Genomic DNA, 24,349 nt, shown 5'->3' on the forward strand with positions numbered 1-24,349 from the left:
ATGTTAGTCTGAACTAGGTCCTGAACTGTGACTCCTGAGTTCCTTTGTACTCAGATTTCTGAAGACTCTCCCTGTTTAGCCTCTATTCTTCCGATCAAAGGGCATAACCTCACACTTTCCCACATTATATTCCATCTGCCACTTCTTTGTCCACTCTCTTACCTGCCCGAGTCTTTCTGCAGCCTTCCTGCTTGCTCAACACTACCTGTCCCTCCACCTATCTTTGTGTCATCTTAGCAAACTTAGCAACAATGCCCTCAGTTCCTTTGTCCAGATCATTAGTGTGTCACGTGAATAGTTGTGGTCCCAACACTGACCCCTGTAGAGCTCCACCAGTCACTGGCTGCCATCCAGAAAAAGACCCCTTTATCCCCACTCTTTGCCTTCTGCCGGTCAGCTAATCCTCTGTTCATGCCAGTACCTTACCCATAACACCATGTGCTCATCTTATTTAGCAGTTTCCTTTGCGGCATCTTGTCAAAGGCCTTCTGGAAATCCACATAGATCACGTTCACTGGCTCTCCTTTGTCTAACTTGCTCAAAGGATTCTAACAGATATGTCAGGTGTGACCTCCCCTTGACAAAGCCATGTTGACTGAGCCCTATATTACAAAGCCTTTCCAAGTACTCCGCAATCTCCTCCTTAATAATGGACTTTAAAATCTTACAATGACTGAGGTCACTCTAACTGGCCACTAGTTTCCTTTCTTCTGCCTCCTTCCCTTCTGAAACAGGGATGTTACATCAGCTATTTTCCAGTCCTCTGGGATCCTCCCTGACTCCAATGATTCCTGAAAGATCACCACTAACACCTCCACAATCTCCTCAGCTATCTCTTTCTGAACTCTGGGGTGTGGTCCATCCAGTCCGGGTGAATTATCTAACTTTAGGCCATTCAGCTTTACCAGTACCTTCTCCTTAGTGGTAGCCCCTACACCCACCTCTGTCCCCAATTCTGTTGACATTCTGGTTTGCTACCTTCCACTGTGAAAGTTGATACAAAGTATCTATTCAGTACCTGCATTATTTTTTTATTCCCCATTACTATTTCTCCAGACTTAGTTTCCATTGGTCCATTGTCCAATGTTTCCTCTTTCTTACCTTTTATATATCTAAAAAAAGTCTCTGGCAATCTTCTCTTCTATTACTAGCTAGTTTACTTCATATTTCATCTTCTCCCCCTCTTATTGCTTTTAGATCCTCTGCTGGTTTTTAAAGACTTCCCAATCCTCTGGCTTCCCACTAATCTTCACCACATTGTATGCTTTTATTTTGCTTTCTGCTGTCCCTGGTTTCCCTTGCCAGCCACGGTTCCCTCATCCTCCTCTTAGTATGTTTCTTCTTCCTTGGGATGAATTTTTGCAGTGCTTTCCGGGTTACCCTCAGAAACTCCTGCCATTACTGCTCCACCATCTTCCCTGCTAGGCTCCTCTTCCAATCAGCTCTCACCAGCTCCTCCCTTATGTCTTTGTTGTTACCTTTACTCAATTGTAATACCGTCACATCTGATTCAATCTTCTCCCTCTCAAACTGCAGGGTGTATTCGATCATATTAGGGGTTCCGTCACCTTCAGCTCCCTAATCAAGCTCCCAAATCCAGAATTGCCTGTTTCCTACTGGACTCTACCACAAGCCGTTCCAAAAAACCATCTTGTAGACATTCCACAAATACCTTTTCTTGGGATCCGCTACCAACCTGATTTTCCCAGTTTAGCTGCACATTGAAGTCTCCCATGTTTATTGTAAGAGTGAAGAGTGCCTTGCTTACATTCCTTCCCTATCTCCTGACTTACTTTCTGCCACACATCCTGACAACTGCTAGCAGGCCACTAGTTGCAGGGATAGGGTAGGGAGGTGGGTCTGGGTGGGACACTCTTTGGAGTGCAATGGGCTGAATGGCCTGCTTCCACACTGTAGGGATTCTATGACTAATAACATTTGTGAAGCAGATGGAGTTTCCCCCAACGGTTGACAATTGTTCCATTATTAGACTCTTATATCGAAATTTCTTTTAAAACATTTTAAAAATTGAATTCAAATCCCACCATTGTGGGATTCGATCCCAGGTCCCCAGAACATTACCCGCACCTCTGGATGAGTAGCCCAGTGACAATCCCACACGATTACACCCTTCCCTGGCTGGTGGGAAGAGACTAGGTGAGAGAGGGGGGAGCTAACAACTTCTTCTGTTTCGCATGCTTCCAGGTACGTGGCGCCATCGTTGTTTCGGGAATTCTACAAGTGTTCCTGGGATTTTCGGGACTGCAGGGCCTGGTGTTCCGACATTGTGGTCCCATGGTGCTGGCTCCCATGCTGTCAATAATTGGCCTGTCCTGCTACAAAGAGGTGGCACATTTCAGCTCATTGCACTGGGGTGTGACTGCTCTGTGAGTACCACCCACTCAAATATATCAATGGATGTGACAAATATGAATTGCCTATCACACTGTTTTATCGTTGCATACCTGCCATGGACCAGACCAGACCCCCTCAAAATATTTCAAGAAGGTAGCCCAGACCCTCACTTTTCTCATTGTTTTAAGCGGGAGTAAAGTGGATATTCCCAAATGGATGCAGCTGGCCAGGGGGAGCTGAGACATAAATGGGATGGGGGTGGGCAAGGTAGCTGAGAGTGCGATGGGTATGTAATTCCCAGCTACCTTCACCCCAGTCCCACCCCCATCCCATTTATGTCTCAGCTCCCCCTGGCCCACAAACTGCATTCCTGATAAAGATCATATGCCCAAAACATTGATTTCCCTGCTCTTTGGATGCTGCCTGACCTGCTGTACTTTTCTAGCACCACACTCTCGAATAAAATCCCTCAACTGGGAGAACTGGCCACTCCCCTTTCTTTGTACAATTGTTTTAGAAAAACCTAAAAGCCCTTTTTCCCTGATTACTGCTTTGGACAGTATCTGTTAGCCATTAGCAAAGTGGCCCAAACCCAGACAAATCAGAACCTCTGCCTTTTACAACCCCTTTTGATAAAAAGCAAGGACAACATGACCTTGTTAAAGGAGCAACATCAGCATGTTGGGATGCAAGGTACAGATTTGACCCTGTTTGTCCTCCACATTAATTGCCTCCCACCTCCTGTTCATCTCATCCCATCAAACTACCCTTTCCTTGTTTAATGAGGGCATCACTGGCCAGGCCAGCATTTATTGTCCATCCCTAATTGCCCAGAGGGCAATTAAGTGTCAGCCACAATGCTGTGGGTCTGGAGTCACATGCAGGCTAGATTTCTTTCCAGTTATAGGAAGGAAATTATTAGGCTAGAGAAGGTTCAGAAGAGATTTACCAGGATATTGCTTGGTTCAGAAGGTCTGAGTTATAAAGAAAGACTGGGACTTTTTCACTGGAGCATAGGAGGTTGAGAGGCGAACTGATAGAAGTTTATAAAATAATGAGAGGTATAGATGGAGTGAATGGTAGTTGTCTTTGCCCTAGGATGGGGCATTTCAGGACTAGGTGTATATGTTTAAGGTGAGAGGAGAGAGATTTTTAAAAAAAACATGAGGGGCAATTTTTTTACACAGACGGTGTTTTGCATTTGGGACCTGGGTTCAATTCCAACCTCAGGTGACTGTCTGTGTGGAGTTTGCACATTCTCCCCATGTCTGCATGGGTTTCCTCCCACAATCCAAAGATGTGCAGGTTAGGGTGAATTGGCCATGCTAAATTGCCCACAGTGTTCATGGATGGATAGGTTCGGCAAGGGTAAATATAGGGTAGGGGAATGGGTTTGGGTGGGTTACTCTTTGGAGGGTTGGTGTGGACTTGTTGGGCCGAAGGGCCTGTTTCTACACTATAAGGATTCTATTTACACTTTCTGATTAATGAATGACGTGCATTTGCATAGCACCTTTTACAACCTGTTGTTCTTCAAGACTAACAAACACCTCTTGTTCAATGCCCAGTCACTGGCACCCTGCCGTCCTACCCAGCAGGCAATCAGCACACAGCAAAATCCTACAAAACGCAACATTATGCGACCAGTTTAATATCATGTGAGAGTTGGCTGAGCTGGGAATATTTGGCCAGAGTGCTTCTCGTGAGTTTTCTTGGCAATTGTCTTCCAAATGGAGCCCCCTCCGTGGCCCTTTGTTAGGTCTCCGTTACCTCCAGGCACCATCGCTTTGATGTTCTCCTGTTCCCTACCTGTTCTCCACAGTCAGTCCAGCTGTCACACGACCCCTCATTCCTGTTCCATACCAGGGCTAGATCACCCATCAGCCTTGTACCTGCTGGTCTTAGAGTGGCTCGTGATCCTCCTCCTGCTCCGGTTTAAATCCCTCCAAGGACCCGATCCCTCTCTCTGTAAGCGACTCGAGTTCTTGAATCCTTCGACAGCCGAACAGCCCTCTTTGTCCATTCAGGTTTCCTCTCTTTGACTCTCATTGGCTGTGTTTTTCAGATCCACCTTTCCAAATCTCTTATCACCAGCCTGCCTTTTTGAACACATTTTATTTGTTATTTTTTATTTGTTCATGGGACATCAGTGTCACTGACAAGGCAAGCATTTATCACTGATCCCCACTGATCCCCTTGAACTGAGAGGATTGTGGAGACATTTTAACCAGTCAACCACATTGCATAGGGTTCAGAGTAAGCCAGACCAGGTGAAAATGGCAGATTTCCTTCCTTAGAGTAGAACCAGATAGATTTTTAAAAAGAATAATAATGAATGATACTTTCTCGATGCTCCAATTAGCTTTCGATTCCACATTTTATTACATTTCAATGTCTCCCGATGGTGGAACTTGAACCTACACCCCTCCCAAACCATTTGATTGTTAAGCCCATTGGCGTTATCATTATCTTTAGATCGGGCTTTTGTACCATTTTCAGGGATGGGCAATAAATGCTGGGCCAGCCAGCAACACCCACGTGCCACGTGTGAATAAAAAAGTCACTATTTGACTGTGCGACCAATATTTTTCTTCAGCTAATTTCTCGAGATCCTGTGTGAGCAGGAAAGGAGTGGGAATAGTTCAGAGCAAGATAAGCCAAACTGCTTGGGAAGAACATAACACGTCTCTAACTCAGGAGCAGCTTCAGTGGTACCAAGGCTGGGTGCAGGTCACATGACCTGCAATTTCCACCTGTCAGAAGAGGCCTTTAGCTGAGCAAACTAATCAATGCCTTTTGATGTTTAAATGCCGATCCTAGAGGGTCAGTTACCTTACAGTATATAGTGTACCATCATGTGTCCGTGTAACGGGCAGAGTACCAGGAAGAAAAATCACAAAACGGAGAAGAAATAATTAATCAAGAATCTAATCAATCTATTGCACTCATATGTGGAAACAGGCTGTTCAGCCCATCAATGCCACACCAACTCTCTGAAGAGTTACCCATTCCCCCCCCTATCCTATTACTCTACATTTACCCCAGACTAAGGCAGCTAACCTACACATCCTTGAACACTATGAGCAATTTAGCATGGCCAATCCACCGAAACCTACACATCCTTGAACACTATGGGCAATTTAGCACTGCCAATACACCCTAACCTACACACCTTGAACACTATGGGAATGTTAGCATGGCCACTCCACCCTAACCTACACATCCTTGAACATTATGGGCAATTTAGCACTGCCAATCCACCCTAACCTACACATCCTTGAACACTATGGGCAATTTAGCATGGCCAATCCACCCTAACTATCCAAATATTAACTGGGATCACTACAGTATGAGTACTATAGATGGGTCAGTTTTTGTCCAGTGTGTGCAGGAGGGCTTCCTGACACAGTATGTTGACAGGCCTATAAGAGGCAAAGCCACTTTAGATTTAGTACTGGGTAACGAGCCTGGCCAGGTGTTAGATTTGGAAGTACGGGAGCACTTTGGAGACAATGATCACAATTCTGTCAAGTTTACTTTAGTGATGGAAAGGGATAGGTGTACTCCACCGAGCAAGAGTTACAGCTGAGGGAAGGGAATTTACGATGCAATTAGGAAAGATTTAGGAAGCGTAGAATGGGGAAGGAAACTGCAGGGAATGAGCACATTAAAAATGTGGAGCTTATTCATGGAAAAGCTCCTGTGTGTCCGAGATAAATATGTATCTGTCAGGCAGGGAGGAAGATATAGAACGCGTGAGTCGTGGTTTACTAAGTAAGTGGAACCCCTGGTCAAGAAGATGGCTGCGGCTTAGTTAGGACAAAATGTGAAAACTCAGTTAGGGCGCTTGAGGGTTACAAGGAAGTCAGGAAAGACCTAAAAAGAGAGCTCAGAAGAGCCAGGAGGAGACATGAGAAGTTGTTGGTGGATAGGATCAGGGTTAACCCTAAGGCTTTCCACAGGTATGTCAGGAATAAAAGAATGACGAGAGTTAAATTAGGGCCAATCAAGGATAATAGTGGGAAGTTGTGTGTGGAGTCAGAGGAGATAGGGGAAGCACTAAATAAATATTTTTCGACAGTGTTCACTATAGAAAATGAAAATGTTGGCGAGGAAGATACAGAGATACTTGCACCTAGACTAGAAGAGATTGACGTTCACAAGGAAGAAGTATTGAAAATAGGCAAGTCCCCTGGGCCAGATGGGATCTATCCTAGGATCTTCTGGGAAGCAAGGGAAGAGATTGCCGAGCCTTTGGCATTGATCTTCAAATCATCATTGTCTACAGGAATAGTGCGTGAGGACTGGAGGAGAGCAAATGTGGTTCCCTTGTTCAAAAAGGGTAGTAGAGACAACCCTGGTAATTACAGACCAGTGAGTCTCACTTCAGTTGTTGGTAAAGTGTTGGAAAAGGTTATAAGAGATAGGATTTATAACCATCTAGAAAAGAATAATCTGATCAGGGACAGTCAGCTTGGTTTTGTGAAGGGTAGGTGATGCCTAACGAATGTTATTGAGTTTTTTGACAAAGTGACCAAACAGGTAGATGAGAGTAACAGGTTGATGTGGTGTATATGGATTCCAGCAAGGCGTTCAATAAAGTTCCCAACAGTAGGCTATTATACAAAATGCGGAGGAATGGGATTGTGGGAGACATAGCAGTTTGGATCAGTAATTGGCTTGCTGACAGAAAATAGAGGGTTGTAGTTGATGGAACATGTTCATCTTGGTGTCCAGTTACTAGTGGCGTACTGCAATGGTTGGTGTTAGGTCCACTGCTGTTCATCATTTTTATAAATGACCTTGATGAGGGCTTAGAAGGGTGGGTTAGTAAATTTGCGGATGACATGAACGTCGGTGGAGTTGTGGATAGTGATGAAGGATGTAGTAGGTTGCAGAGAGACATAGATAGGATGCAGAGCTGAGCTGAGAGGTGGCAAATGGAGTTTAATGTGGACAAGTATGAGGTGATACACTTTGGACGGAGTAATCAGAATGCAAAGTACTGGGCTAATGGTAAGAATCTTGGGAGTGTAGATGAGCAGAGAGATCTCGGTGTCCATGTACACAGATCACTGAAAGTTGCCACCCAGATTGACAGGGTTGTTAAGAAGGCATAGTGTTTTGGCCTTTATTAATAGAGGGATTAAGTTCCAGAACCAGGAGGTTATGCTGCAGCTGTACAAAGCTCTGGTACGGCCACACTTGGAGTATTGTGTACAGTTCTGGTCACCGCATTATAAGAAGGATGTGGAAGCTTTGGAAAGGGTGCAGAGGAGATTTACTAGGATGTTGCCTGGTATGGAAGGAATGTCTTACGAGGAAAAGCGGAGGGCCTTAAGGCTGTTCTCGTTAGAGAGAAGAAGGTCGAGAGGTGACTTAATAGAGACATACAAGATAATCAGAGGGTTAGATAGGGTGGACAGGGAGAGCCTTTTACCAAGTATGGGGACGGCAAACACAAGGGGACACAACTTTAAAGTGGGGGGAGATAGGTATAAGACAGATGTCAGAGGTAGTTTCTTTACTCAAAGAGTCGTAAGGGTATGGAATGCTTTGCCTGCAACAGTAGTAGATTCGCCAACTTTAAGTACATTTAAGTCGTCGTTGGACAAGCATATGGACGTACATGGAATAGTGTAGGTTAGATGGGCTTCAGATTGGTATGACAGGCCGGCACAACATCGAGGGCCGAAGGGCCTGTACTGCGCTGTAACATTCTATGTTCTATGTTCTAACCTACACATCCCTGAATACTATGGGCAATATTAAATGAATATTTTGCATCAGTATTTACTGTGGAAAAGGATATGGAAGATATAGACTGTAGGGAAATAGATGGTGACATCTTGCAAAATGTCCAGATTACAGAGGAGGAAGTGCTGGATGTCTTGAAACGGTTAAAGGTGGATAAATCCCCAGGACCTGATCAGGTGTATCCGAGAACTCTATGGGAAGCTAGAGAAGTGATTGCTGGGCCTCTTGCTGAGATATTTGTATCATCGATAGTCACAGGTGAGGTGCACAACTTAAACTGGAACACCCAGAGGGAATCCATGCAGACACGGGGAGAATGTTCAAACTCCACATAGACAGTCACCCGAGGCTGGGATTGAACCCAGGTTCCTGGTGCTGTTAGGCAGTGGTGCTAACCACTGAGTCCCCACGCCACTCTTCATGCACAATCCCAAAGTGCCTACACCCAAAACATTATTTCCTCCAGATCTCTTGCGCTGCAGTGGTAATGTCTCTATCTTTGGAACAGGAGGGCTGGGTTCAGGTCTCACCTACTCCAATTGTGTGTAATGCCATCCCTGAGCAAGACACCCTGTTGTAGCACAGTGGTAATGCTCCTAACTCTAAACTAGGTGATCCAAGGTTCAAATCGCCAGCTGTTCCAGAGGTTAGTAAAAACATCTCCAAGTAGGTTGGATAGAAAATAGGTAAAAATGGCAAGTTTTAAAAAATGTTTATAAGTTGTTTCTTTTCAAATTTTTGAAAAGTGGGAAACAAAGCAACCATTTGGCCATGGGAAAATGTTTGCTCAGGGTCAATGATCAATCCCAGTCCAACCTATTCCCCACAAAAATACTTGGCATCAGCATTGATTAGAAACTGGACTGGGACAAGCCAAATAAACACCACCATAGGTAGAATGGCCCTGGCCAGTCATTAAAATATACAGGTATTGAGTGTTATGTTCAGTGTCTTTGATTCTCTTTGTTTATCACTAATAAAACATACACAGTGACAACAAGAGCAGGTCAGAGGCTAGGAATACTGCAGTGAATAACTCACCCCCTGACTCCCCAAAGCCTGTCCACCATCTACAAGGCACAAGTTAGGAGTGTGATGGAAAGGCAAAAGTGCAGTGTAAGGAAAGGCAAAAGTGAGTATTGCAGATGCTGGAGATTAGCATCAAGAGTGTGGTGCTGGAAAAGCAAAGCAGGTCAGGTAGCATCCGAGGAGCAGGAAAGTCGATGTTTCAGGCAAAAGCCTTTCATCGGGAATGAGGCTGGGAGCCTTGGGGATGGAGACTCTCCATAGAATCATAAAGATGTACAGCACGGAAACAGACCCTTCGGTCCAACTCGTCCATGCCGACCAATATCCCAACCCAATCTAGTCCCACCTGCCAGCGCCCGGCCCATATCCCTCCAAACCCTTCCTATTCATATACCCATCCAAGTGCCTTTTAAATGTTGCAATTGTACCAGCCTCGATCACTTCCTCTGGCAGCTCATTCCATACACGCACCACCCTCTGTGTGAAAACGTTGTCCCTGAGGTCTCTTTTATATCTTTCCCCTCTCACCCTAAACCTATGCCCTCTAGTTCTGGACTCCCCAACCCCAGGGAAAAGACTTTGCCTATTTATCCTAACCATGCCCCTCATAATTTTATAAATTTTTTTAAGGTCATCCCTCAGCCTCCGATGCTCCAGAGAAAACAGCCCCAGCCTGTTCAGCCTCTCTCTATAGCTCAAATCCTCCAACTGACAACATCCTTGTAAATTTTTTCAGAACCATTTCACAACATCTTTCCGATAGGAAGGAGACCAGAATTGCATGCAATATTCCAACAGTGGCCTAACCAATGTCCTGTACAGCCGCAACATGACCTCCCAACTCCTGTACTCAATACTCTGACCAATAAAGGAAAGCATACCAAACGCCTTATTCACTATCCTATCTACCTGCGACTCCACTTTCAAGGAGCTATGAACCTGCACTCCAAGGTCTCTTTGTTCAGCCACACTCCAAAGGACCTTACCATTAAGTGTATAAATCCTGCTAAGATTTGCTTTCCCAAAATGCAGCACCTCGCATTTATCTGAATTAAACTCCATCTGCCACTTCTCAGCCCATTGGCCCATCTGATCAAGATGCTGTTGTAATCTAAGGTAACCCTCTTTGCTCCAATTTTGTTGTCATCTGCAAACTTACTAACTGTACCTCTTATGCTCGCATCCAAATCATTTATATAAATGATGAAAAGTAGAGGACCCAGCACCGATCCTTGTGGCACTCCACTGGTCACAGGCCTCCAGTCTGAAAAACAACCCTCCACCACCACTCTCTGTCTTCTACCTTTGAGCCAGTTCTGTATCCAAATGGCTAGTTCTCCCTGTATTCCATGAGATCTAACCTTGCTAACCAGCCTCCCATGCCAAATGCCTTACTGAAGTCCATATAGATCACATCTACTGCTCGCCTTCATCAATCCTCTTGGTTACTTCTCAAAAATCTCAATCAAGTTTGTGAGACATGATGTCCCACGCACAAAGCCATGTTGACTATCCCGAATCAGTCCTTGCCTTTCCAAATACATGTACATCCTGTCCCTCAGGATTCCCTCCAACAACTTGCCCACCACCGAGGTCAGGCTCACTGGTCTATAGTTCCCTGGCCAGTTCCCTAGTTCACCACGTTTGCCAACCTCCAGTCTTCCGGCACCTCACCTGTGGCTATCAATAACACAAATATCTCAGCAAGAGGACCAGCAATCACTTCTCTAGCTTCCTACAGAGTTCGAGGGTATACCTGATCAGGTTATGGGGGATTATGCACTTTTATGTGTTTCAAGACATCCAGTACTTCCTCCTCTGTAATATGGACATTTTTCAAGATGTCACCATCAATTTCCCTACAGTCTATATCTTCCATATCCTTTTCTACAGTAAATACTGATGCAAAATATTCATTTAGTATCTCCCCCATTTTCTGCGGCTCCACACAAAGGCTGCCTTGCTGATCTTTGAGGGGCCCTATTCTCTCCCTAGTTACCCTTTTGTCCTTAATATATTTGTAAAAACTCTTTGGATTCTCCTTAATTCTATTTGCCAAAGCTATCTCATGTCTCCTTTTTGCCCTTCTGATTTCCCTCTTAGGGAAGAATGGCCTCCTCCTGCTCCTATCTTCTATGTTTCTATGCCCCATCAAAAAGTAAAACAGAATATTACCCAGTGTCAAAGGGCGATCTCAATGGCTCTTCCTTGTGCTGTACTGCACTGGGGAATAGAACCTCAGACTCACTGCTCATGTCTCTGCAGTGGGGACTCAACGGGCTCCAAGGTGAGAACACTGCCAGCTGGAACCAGGCTGACTCTGATTCCCAAACAACTAAATGATCAAAAGGGGAAATGTAGATCTAGCTGAGGGTACAGCCCCGAAATGTGCTTCTGTGGAATGTTCCAATCCCTCTGACAAACGCTGTAGGTCAATCTGTGGAGCACACTGACACCTGGTGGTGAAATGGTGAAGTGGCAGAGCTTGGCCATTCTGGAAGGGGATGGTTGCAAAACAGTCAGAAATCTGGAACGAAAGCTCACTGGAAACATCCAGCAAGAGTCATAGAGTCATAGAGATGAACAGCTTGGAAACAGACCTTTTGGTCCAACTTGTCCATGCTGACCAGGTATCCTGAATTAATCTAGTCCCTTTTGCCAGCTTTTGGCCCGTATCTCTCAAAACCCTTCCTATTCTCTGTGGTTCTGTGGTTCTGACTGTATATAATAGTCCAGCTGAGATCTCACAAGTTCAAACATCACCTCACTGCTCTAGTAATCTCTGCTCCTATTCATAAAAGAGATATTACAGCACACAAGGGGCAGTTAATGACGATAGAAACTCATAGGATTGTGGGCAAATTACTGACATAGCCAGGAGAGATTGACAGACAGGAACCTCGATTATCCAGCATTCGATTAACTGAATTTCAGATTATCCGAACAAGATTGCAAGGTCCCGATTCGTGGCTAACTATGCTATCCGGCATCGATTATCCAGTATTCAATTAACCGAATGACATACTCACCACCTGTGTCCTTCGGATAGTCGATGTTCCTCTGTAATGGGTAAGTAGGAGAAAGTGAGGACTGCAGATGCTGGGGATCAGCGTCAAAAAGGGTGGTGCTGGAAAAGCGCCGCCGGTCAGGCAGCATCCGAGGAACAGGAGAATCAACGTTTCGGGAATATCAGAATTCCTGATGAAGACCTTATGCTGGAAACATGGATTGTCTTGCTTCTCGGATGCTGCCTGACCGTCTGTGCTTTTGCAGTAACACACATTTTTAAATACGGGTAAGATATGAACAGTGGTGTGCCACAAGGATCTGTGTTCGAGACTCAATTATTTAAATTATTTATTAACGACTTGGATAATGGCTTGGCAAGTCATTAATTCAAATTTGTGAAGACACAGAGTCATCCGGCATTGTGGTCACTGAGAACGATAGCATTAAATTTCAAAGGGATACTGATGAACTGAGTGAATGGGTAAAATTGTGACGAGTGGATTTCAATGTAAGCAAGTGTGAGATTATCCATATTAGACCAATAAAGGATCAATCAGGATACTTTCTAGATGGTATGAAGTTAAATATAATGGATATCCACAGGGTCTGGTATGGGATGGGGGTGGGGGGGGGGGGGTGTTCAGGTTCAGAGATCTTTAAAATGATACAAACAAGTGCAGAAAATAATCAAGAAGGCTAAAGCTGGCCTTTCTATCTAGAGGACTAGAGTGCAAGGATGCACAAGTTATGCTGCAGTTATACAAAACCCTGGTTCGGGCCCAATCCGAGTGCTGGGAGCAGATCTGGGCACCACACCTCAAGGAGGATAGATTGTCCTTGGAGGGAATACAACACGGGGTTTACAAGAATGGTACTTGGACTACACGGGTTATCAGGAGAGATTATTCACTTTAGGCCTGTTTTCTCGAGAATTTGGAATGTTAAGGGATTGATCTGATTGAAGTCTTCAAGAAATTAGCAGGAAAAGGCAGGGTAGATAAAGAGAAACTATTTCTGCTGCTTAGGGATTCTGGAACTAGGGGCATAGTCTGAGAGTTCGGGTCAGACTATGTCAGGAACCACTTTGACACACAAAGGTGGAAGGTGTTTGGAACTCTCTTCCACAGATGGTCATTGATGCCAGACCAGTTGTTAATTTTAAATCTGAGATAGATAATTTTTTTGTTCAGCTGAGATCTCACAAGTTCAAACATCACCTCACTGCTCTAGTAATCTCTGCTCCTATTCATAAAAGTAATTTCTGGTGCCATCTACTGTACAGTGTGAGACCTGCATGATCAATTCCTGCTTGAGGTCTCATTGTTAAACCGTAGAACCCCTGCAGTGTGGAAACAAAGTTACAAATCATTCAACACCCGGTATAGTTCAACAGGTTTATTTGGAAGCACTAACTTTTGGAGCGCTGCTCCTTCATCAGGTGGTTCATCAACCTGATGAAGGAGCAGTGCTCTGAAATCTAGTGCTTCCAAATAAACCTGTTCGACTATAACCTGGTGTTGTGTGATTTTTAATTTTGTACACCCCAGTCATGGCATCTCCAAATCATGACATGTGGAAACAGGCCATTTGGCCCAACAAGTCCACACTAACCCTCTAAAGAATATCCCACCCAGATCCATTCCCCCTACCCTATTACTCTACTAATGAGCCTAATCTAGGCATCACTGAGCACAACAGGCAATTTAGCACGGCCAATTCACCTAACCTGCACATCTTTGGACTGTGAGAGGAAACTGGAGCACCCGGAGGAAACCCACACAGACACGGGGAAAATGTGCAAACTCCACAGAGACAGTCACCTGAGGCGGGAATCGAACCCGGGTCCCCGGCCTGTGAGGCAGCAGTGCTAACCACTGAACCACACCGACTCTCTGAGTATTCTAACTTAGTGTCAATCTCTTGCCTTTTCCCCCAACTTGGGCATTGGTATTATTCACCTGGTACCAACCTCTTTTAGCAGTCCATTCCAAAACCTAACTGCTCATATCTTGTTAACTCATTCAATGGGATGACTCTGAGTTAGAACCCTCAGCTTCAGGTCCCGCTGTTCGGAACCGAGTTCTGTTCTGAATTGAATTGAGACAATTTGTGGCCCACTGAAGCACACTGATTTGCCCTGTGACACTTTGGGACATTCTGAGGTCATTAGAGGTGCTACAGAAATGCAAGCCTTTGGACTGAACGTTTTCCATGTAGAGAAAACTGTTTCTACTTGTGGGAAAACAAGGCAGCATGAAAATAACTGGAATTCTGAGGGTCCCTCAACCTGAAACATTAATCTCTGATTTCTCCCCATGGGTGCTGCCTGAACTGCTGAGCTTTTCCAGCAATTTCTGATTTTGTTTCTGATTTCCAGCGTCCGCAGTTCTTTCGGTTTTTGTGGTCCAGTGAATTTGAAGAGAGTTTCCTTAAATTGAATATGGTGAGAATAGAAACCGTCATTGCCACAGGGAATAATCTAACAAATTGATTTGTTTAGTTCAAGACTTGAACTAGTCTAGCCAGTGGTAACGGGGTTGGGGGGTGGTGGTGGGGAGGTTGGAAATTTGCGGGCTGGGGACGAAGAGAGTAGGAAGGTGGTGATGTGGGGACATTAACACTCTCCCAGAGCTGTCTCTATGCTGGAGGTTGTGTGGTGAGGGTAGGTTAGCTCAGCTGGCTGGAATACTTGCTGATGCCAAAAATATGGGCTCAATTCCAGCATCAGCTGAACTTACCATGCACACCTCGAGTCATAGAGCACAGAAACAGACCCTTCGGTCCAACCAGTCCACTCCGACCATAATCCCAACCATAGTCCCACATGCCTGCTCCTGGCCCATATCCCTGCAAACCTTTCCTATTCATGTACTTATCCAAATGTATTTTAAATGTAACTGTATCCACATCTATTACATTCTCCAGAAGTTCATTCCACACACGAATATCTGTGTAAAAATAATTTCCCCTCATGTCATAGAGTCATAGAGATGTACAACATGGAAACAGACCCTTTGGTCCAACCCGTCCATGCTGACCAGATATCCCAACCCAATCTAGTCCCACCTGCCAGCACCCGGCCCATATCCCTCCAAACCCTTCCTATTCATATACCCATCCAAATGCCTCTTAAACGTTGCAATTGTACCAGCCTCCACTACATCCTCTGGCAGCTCATTCCATACACGTACCACTCTCTGCGTGAAAAAGTTGCCCCTTAGGTCTCTTTTATATCTTTCCCCTCTCACCCTAAACCTATGCCCTCTAGTTCTGGACCTTTTGAAATCTTTCTCCTCTCACCTTAAAAATATGATCCCTTGCCTTGAGATCCCCCGCCCCAGGGAAAAGACACCTGCCATTCACCTTATCTATACCTCTCATGATTTTATAAATCTCTGTAAGGTCACTCCTCAACCTCCTATGCCCCAGTGAAAGAAGTCTCAGCCTATCCTGCCTCTCCTTATAGCTCAAACTCTCCAGTCCCTGGTAAATCTTTTCTGAATTCTCTCCAGCTTAATAATATCCTTCCTAAAACAGGGTGACCAGAACTTGTGACATAATTGAGGGATGCACAATCATGAAAGGTAAAGATAGTTTGGACAGGAGGAACCTGTTTCCCTTGGCAGACAGTTCAATCACCAGGGGTCACTGATGCAAGCCGAGTGGCAGAGGATTGGAGGGGGCATGAGGAAACATGTTTTCACACAGAGGGTGGTGAGTGCCTGAAGTTCACTGCCTGAGCTAGTGGTGAATGTTAAGAAACCCTTTTCAAAAGTTAAAATCACACCATACCAGGTTATAATCCAACAGGTTTATTGAAAGTACAAGCTTTCACATCGTTTTTGGAAGCTACCTGGCGAAGAAGCAGTGCTCCGATAGTTAGTGCTTCCAAATAAACCTGTTGGACTATAACCTGGTGTCATGTGATTTTTAACTTTGCCCACTCCAGTCCAACACTGGCTCCTCCTCATCTTTTACAAAGCACCTGGATCTGCATCTTAAGTGTTGTAGGGAGCAGAGTCATGGGGTGTGGTGACTGTCAGGTTAAACTGCCACCAACACTCAACCTCACTCTAAAGGAGAGTGTGGCAACTGTGTGTGAGAAAACAGTTCACCTGACGCCACATCACCTGCCAACAGTTCCTCTGATTTCCACCAGGTGGGGCATTTGCCTCATCTTTGTTAATGGTAAATGCCTGGACTCCCTTGATAGTTTTTAACCACAGAAAATTGAATTTATTGTCACATGTACCGAGGCACAGTGCGAGTAATACAGGCAGATGACAGAGTCAAGTAGCATAGAGCAGTAAATAATAGGTATAAACAGCGACAAAAACAAAAACACAGTTACAGGTTAAGAGTTTGTGAGTCCATTCAGTATTCTAACAACAGTAGGGTAGAAACTGTTACAAAACCGGCTGGTGCATGTGTTCAAGTTTCTGTACCTTCTCCCCGATGGTAGAGGTTGTAGGAAAACATTGCCAGGGTGGGATGGATCTTTGAGAATGCTGGTGGCCTTTCCTTGACAGCGGGCCTGGTAGATGGATTCTATAGATGGGAAGTTGGCCTTTGTGATTGTCCGGGCCGAGTTCACCACTCTCTGTAACCATCTCCGATCTTGAATGGTACAGTTGCCATACCAGGTAGTGATACACCCAGACAGAATGCTCTCGATGGCGCACCTATAAAAGTTGGCAAGGGTATTTGCCATTATGCCAAATTTCCTCGGCTGCCCGGGGAAGAAGAACGTTGTTGGGCCTTTGTAACCAGTGCGTCCACTTGAAGAGTCCAAGAGCCATTCAGCCCATCATCAATTTGCCAGATCATTTAATAACGCAATTAGCCCCTCTCATCTTTTTCCACAACCCTTCACTATTTTCTGTCACAAATATAAACCATTCCCTTTTGAAAGTTCTGATTGTATCCTTTCCCTATTGCATGTTTTACACAAAGTACTCCAGATCACTGCTTTTAAAAAGAAACCTTATCTCCGCACCCTGGTTCTTTTGCCAAGCAAGTTCAACCTGTGCACTTCAGTAACTGAATCTCTGGCCAGTGAGAACAGTATCTGCTTTAACAGAGCCAATGCTGTGTCCGGTGCCACTGAGTCAGAGGCTGTTTATAACACAAGCTCCAGTGTAGGGTCTTCCAATGGCACCCTGCTCAGGCCAGTACTGAGGGACTGGCATTAGGTGCGTTAAGCGAAGGCCCTGTCTGAGCAGTCACAGTCACACTATAGCCTAACAGGTTTAGACAATGCAACACAGCAAGGAAGTTCATAGAATCATAGAATCCCTACAGCGTGGAAACAGACCATTCAGTCCAACAAGTCCACACTGATCCTCTGAAGAGTATTCCACCCAGACCCATTCCCCTACCCTATTACTCTACATCTCCCATGACTAATGCACCTAACCTACACACCCCTGAACACTATGGACAATTTAGCATGGCCAGTCCACCTAACCTGCACATCTTTGGACTGTGGGAGGAAACCAGAGCACTCAGAGGAAACCCACATAGACACAGGGAGAATATGCCAAACTCCGCACAGACAGTCACCTGAGGTTGGAATCGAACCCAGGTCCCTGGTGCTGTGAGGCAGCAGTGCTAACCACTGAGCCACCGTGCTTCCCAAAGACAAGGGAGCCCAGAATCAGGAAATACAGTCCAACGATTGGACTGAGATCAGGAGAAATGTCTTCAACAAGCAAGTGGGAGGCTGTTGGAATTCTCTGCAGCTGAGGCCAAAGCACTGGATGTTTTCATGAGGGGATTAGGTATAGTTTTGGGGTTAAAAGGATGAAAAGGTATAGGGAGAAAGCAGGAGAAATGGGTTAGATGATCAGCCATGATCATATTGAAGGGGGGAGCAGGCTTGTAGGACCGAATGGCCTACTCCTGCTCCTATTTCCTGTTAAACCAGATTCTCCACCTTTCCTGCCACCTTCATTAGAGTTAACAGTACGGAAACAGGCCCTTCTGCCCACGAGATCTATGCCGTTCAACAAGGACCTAACTACACTTGGTCTACACCCTACCATGTCCCGGTGTTTTGCGTCCTTATCCCAGATGTTGTGAGAGGACCTGTCTCTGCCATCCTCTCAGGCAGTGCATTCCATATTTCCTCAGGACGATAAAGTTTTTTCCTCAGATCCCCTCTCAACCCCTTGTTCCTCGCCTTAAACGTATACTCTCTGGTCTTCGACACGTCAGCCACGGGAAAACAATTCTCACAATCTACCCTGTCTGTGCCTCCCATAATATTGTACACCTCAATCAGATCCCTCTCAGCCTTCTCTGCTCCAGGGGAAAACAAGCCCAGTCTATCCACTCCCTCCTCATAACCAAAGCTTTTCACCCCAGGCAACATCCTGGTGAATCTCCTCCGCACCCTCTACAGTGCAATCACATCCCTCCAATAGTGTGGCGCCTGGAACTGCACACAGTATTCCATTTGTGGCCTAACTAGTGCTTTATAAAGTTGTAACAAGACTTCCTTGCTCCTATATTCTAGGGGTAAAAGTGAGGATTCCAGATGCTGGAGATCAGAGTCTAGCTTAGAGTAGTGCTGGAAAAGCACAGCATCCGAGGAGCAGGAAAATCGATGTTTCGGGCAAAAGCCCTGTATTCTATGCCCCGCCTAATGAAGGCAAGAATCCCTTATGGCTCCTTCGCCACCCTGCCTATCGGTGCTGACACCTTCAGGGACCTATGGACTGGTACACCAAGATCTCTTTGTTCCTCAAGTGCTCCCTAGGGACCTGCCCTTCATTGTCTATATCCTTCCCTTATTATACTTCCCAAAATGCATCACCACTGACTTATCAGGATTAAATTCCATCTGCCATTGCTCTGCAATCAATATCAGCCTGAGACCATCCTCCTTACTATCAACACAACCACCAATTTTCATATCATCTGACAACTTGTAAACTAAACCTTCACATTCACATCCAAGTCACTAATGTGCATAACAAACAGCAAGGCTCCCAGTACTGATCCATGTAGTCCACCCCTGGGTCACAGGCTTCCAATCACAAAAACAACTCTCCAGCATCATCCTTCCCCTCCTCCCTGGAAGCTCATTTTGGATCCAGTTCGCCAACTTGCCTTGGATCCTACGGACTGTTACCTTTTGGACCAGCTCTCCATGTGGGATCTTGTCAAAGGCCTTACTGAAGTCCATGTAAACCACAGCAACTGCACATGATGCCCACACACACACCCACATGCACATATACACCCACATTACACACCCACATGCACATATACACCCACATTATACACCCACATGCACATATACACCCACATTACACACCCACATGCTTGTATACACCCACATTATACACCCACATGCACATATACACCCACATTACACATCCACATGCATGTATACACCCACATTACACACCCACATGCACAAACACACTCACATTACACACCCACATGCACAAACACACTCACATTACACACCCACATGCACATATCCACCCACATGACACACCCACATGCACATATCCACCCACATGACACACCCACATGCACATACACACCCACATTACACACCCACATGTACATACACACCCACATGCACATATACACCCACATTACATACCCACATGCACATACACACCCACATACACACCCACATGCACATATACACCCACATTACATACCCACATGCACATACACACTCACATTATACACCCACATGCACATACACACCCAGATTACACATCCACATGCGTGTATACACCCACAAAACACACTCAGATGCACATACACACCCACATTACACACCCACATGCATGTACACAACCACATGCACATATACACCCACATTACACACCCACATGCACATACACACCCACATTACACACCCAAATGCTCATATACACTCACATTACACACTCACATGCACATATACACCCACATTACACACCCACATGCACATATACACCCACATTACACACCCACATGCACATACACACCCACATTACATACCCACATGCACATACACACCCACATTACACACCCAAATGCTCATATACACTCACATTACACACCCACATGCATGCATACACCCACATGCATGCATACACCCACATTACACACCCACATGCATGTATACACAATTACACACCCACATGCACATATACACCCACATTACACACCCACATGCATGTATACACAATTACACACCCACATGCACATATACACCCACATTACACACCCACATGCACATATAAACCCACATGCGCAACCATATGCAAACCCACATTCACATATACACCCATTATACACCCACATTACACATCCACATGTACATATACACCCATTAAACTCACATGCACATATCCACCCGTTACACGCTCACATGTACATCTACACCCATCACACGCCCATATGCACACCCACATGCACATATACACCCACATCACACATCCACATGCACATATACACCCACATTACATGCCCAAATGCACATATACACCCACATTACACACCCACATGCACATATATACTCACATCGCACACCCACATGCACATATACACCCACATTACACACCCACATGCACATATACACCCACATCGCACACCCACATGCACATATACACCCACATTACACACCCACATGCACATATACACCCACATCGCACACCCACATGCACATATACACCCACATTACACACCCACATGCACATATACACCCACATTACACACCCCATGCACATATACACTCACATCGTACACCCACATGCACATATACACCCACATTACACACCCACATGCACATATACACTCACATCGTACACCCACATGCACATATACACCCACATTACACACCCACATGCACATATACACCCACATTACACACCCACATGCACATATACACCCACATTACACACCCACATGCACATATATACTCACATCGCACACCCACATGCACATATACACCCACATTACACACCCACATGCACATATACACCCACATTACACACCCACATGCACATATACACCCACATTACACACCCACATGCACATATACACCCACATCGCACACCCACATGCACATATACACCCACATTACACACCCACATGCACATATACACCCACATTACACACCCACATGCACATATACACTCACATCGTACACCCACATGCACACATACACCCTCAACTCAGTTCTAAACCTGCTCCCCATTATTTTGAAGCAATGCCCCCGGGTTCTAGTACTCTAGCATGAGCCCCCGTTTTCTGGGTCCCACATCTACCCCACAACCAAGACTTTGAAAAGGTTCACTTGCTCGTTGTCATGGTGCTGTTAATGGGATCTTGCTGTGTGGCTGCTGCATCCACTATGACACTAAAACTGCAAGATGGAACGATTTAGCCGATGAGGGACTTGCTAAAGCTCTCTGGTCTTCCTGTGTCCATAACGATGACATTTAGGTCTTATGCCTTTCCTCTTTAGGCTGGTCCTCCAGGTGATGCTCCTGTCCCAACATCTATGCAGCTGCCACATTCCTGTTTGCAGGTGGAAGAGATCCAAAGGCTTTGTCGTCGAGACGTACTTCCCGCTTTTCAGGATATTTTCGGTATGGATTGTGGATTTCCCATCTCGGGCCATGGGTTTAAAAGGAGAAGGGTCTCCCCAACTATTACCAGGTGTCATGACTTTTCCGTATGGGAACAGACCTTGGAGACTCAACTCCTCAAACCTACCCCGCCATTCAATGAGATGCACGCGCTCTCCGCTCTGCATCATTTTCAGGATACGGGCATCACTGGCAACGACCAGTATTTGTTGCCCATCCCCTAATTGCCCCTCAACTGAGTCACTTCCTTGGCCATTTCAGAAGGGCAGTTAACCCTTATTGAATGGTCGGGATGGGTCAGGTGGCAGAATGGCCTCCTACTAGCCTTGATTCTAATGTTGATCAGAATGGTTTGCTCTTCCCAGGGGGGTTTAGAGGGGAGTTAAGGAAAATTCTTTCTCCCAGAGGGTGACGGGGGCTCTGGAATGCTCTTCCTGGGAAAGTAGTTAAGGCAGAAAACCTCAGAACCTTTAAAAAGTACTTGGGTGAACATTTAAAGTGTCATAATATTCAAGGCTAAGAGCTTTGTGCTGGGAGTAGATCACACTTGGTAGTACAGACTTGACAGGCCAAAGGGCCTGTCCTACACTGTGTGATTCCATGATTGAGTCGGTCTTTGAATCAACCTTGGCTTTTGTTTTCCTACTTTCCTTTTATTCATTCATGGGATGTGGGTGTCACAGGCTGGGTCAGCATTGATTACCCATCCCTTATTGTGGAGAGGGCAGCCAAGAGTTAACCAAATTGCTGGGGGACTGGAGTCACATTGAGGCCAGACCCAGTAAGGATGGCAGTTTCCTTCCCTGAAGGACATTAGTGAATCAGATAGGGCTATTCCCAGCACAGTGTCATAGTCATCATTCGACTATTAATTCCAGATAGTTAGAAACAAAATTCAAATTTCACCATCTGCTTTCATGTATCATATAACCCTACAGTGGGGAAGCAGGCCATTCAGCCCACCAAATCCACACCCACCCTCCAAAGAGCATCCCACCCAGACTCACCTCTGTAAAATCGCATTTCCCATGGATAACCCACCTAAGCCTGCACACTATGGGCAATTTCCCATGGCCAATCCGCCTAGCTGGTACCCCATTGGTCTGTAGGAGGAAATCGGAGCACCAGAGGAAACCCACGCAGACATGGGGAGAATGTGCAAACTCCACACAGACAGTCACCTGAGGCTGGAATCGAACCCGGGTCCCTGGCGCTGCGTGAGAACAGTGCTAACCATATTGATAATGCCACAAGGTCATCACCTCCCAATGCCAGGAGACTTTTGGGGTACAAGAGCGATCGCGGGATATGGGGACTCAGCAGGAGGGGGCTAATGCAGAGCATCGGCCATGATCTTATCAAAAGAGACATACATGATCTCCTCCTGCTCCTGTTTCTGATGTGACTAAAGTCTTGCTTCTAATCCCCAAGCTCCTGCTGCCTATCTTATTCCTATGGACTTTGTGTGGGATCCTCCAGGAAGGAAATATCCTGAATCCCTACCCACCCGGAGGCTCTCGAGGGATTCTTCAAAGCAATGGCACAGGCCTGGTGCCCTGGTTCAATGTGCCAATCCCAGGTAAACAAGACACCAATTAATAAAAGGGTAGGAACTGTGGATTCTCCAAATGAGAAACAAAAATATAAGTTGCTGGAAAAGCTCAGCAGGTCTGGCAGCATCCATGGAGAGAAATCAGAGTTAACGTTCCGGGTCCGGTGACCCTTCCTCAGAACTGATGCTAGCGAGGAAAATGTTGATTTCATGCAGAAGATAGGGTGGGGGGGGGGGGGGGGGGGGGGAGGGGGGGGAGGATGGTGGTGGATGCAGGGATAAGGAGTAGATAATGGGTGGAGATAGAGCCCAAAGAGAGAGAGAAGAACACCAAGGGTGACCTTATAGAGGTTTATAAAATCATTAGGGGTGTGGATAGGGAAAATAAACAAAGTCATTTCCCTGGGATGGGGGAGTCCAGAACTAGAGGAGCATAAGTATAAGGTTAGAGGGGAAATATTTAAAAGGGACCTAAGAGGCAACTTTTTCACTCAGAGGGTGATGCTGCCAGAGGAAGTGGTGGAGGCTGGTACAGTTACAACATTTAAAAGGCATCTGGATGGGGACGTGAACAGGAAGGGTTTGGAGGGATATGGGCCGGGTGCTGGTAAATGGGACTAGATTAGTTTAGGATATCCTATCAGCATAGACAAGTTGGACCGAAGGGTTAGAGTCTAAGAACAATTGGGCAGACAAAGGAATAGATAACAGTCAGCCTAAGAGGGTAAGTAGCTGTTAGTGGGGACAGTTAGTGGCTAACAATGGGTTATATGTAATTAGCAGACCATGTGATAACAGGGCCTGGTGTGTGGGGATCGGGGTGAGGACGTGGGAGAAGGTGTCTTAAGCCTTAAACAAACTTCAAACCGCATCGGATCAGGCTGGGGAGATGTGGGTTGGGGGGTGGGGGGGGAGGGGAGATGGGGTGGGGGGGGGGAGGTGGGGGGGGAGTCCTTTCTGCTATCTCTACCAGATTGACAAAACGTCATTCCCCAGGAAGGAAAGACAGTATAACTGAAGAGGTGGTGGCCTAGTGGTCTATTAA

General features: G+C 45.7%; 1 protein-coding gene across 1 annotated transcript in view; it reads left to right on the forward strand.

Annotated features, from left to right (window-relative positions):
• The window catches only part of slc23a3 (solute carrier family 23 member 3), a 90,714-nt gene that overhangs the window by 30,709 nt on the left and 35,656 nt on the right, over nucleotides 1-24,349 (forward strand). The window contains exons 5-7 of the mRNA XM_072578335.1: nucleotides 2,206-2,387; nucleotides 21,629-21,752; nucleotides 23,184-23,331. Of these exons, the coding sequence (XP_072434436.1) occupies nucleotides 2,206-2,387; nucleotides 21,629-21,752; nucleotides 23,184-23,331 (454 nt within the window). The remainder of the gene's footprint in view (nucleotides 1-2,205; nucleotides 2,388-21,628; nucleotides 21,753-23,183; nucleotides 23,332-24,349) is intronic.

The sequence above is a fragment of the Chiloscyllium punctatum genome, chromosome 10 (assembly GCF_047496795.1).
Source record: "Chiloscyllium punctatum isolate Juve2018m chromosome 10, sChiPun1.3, whole genome shotgun sequence".
In the NCBI taxonomy this organism is placed as follows: domain Eukaryota; kingdom Metazoa; phylum Chordata; class Chondrichthyes; order Orectolobiformes; family Hemiscylliidae; genus Chiloscyllium; species Chiloscyllium punctatum.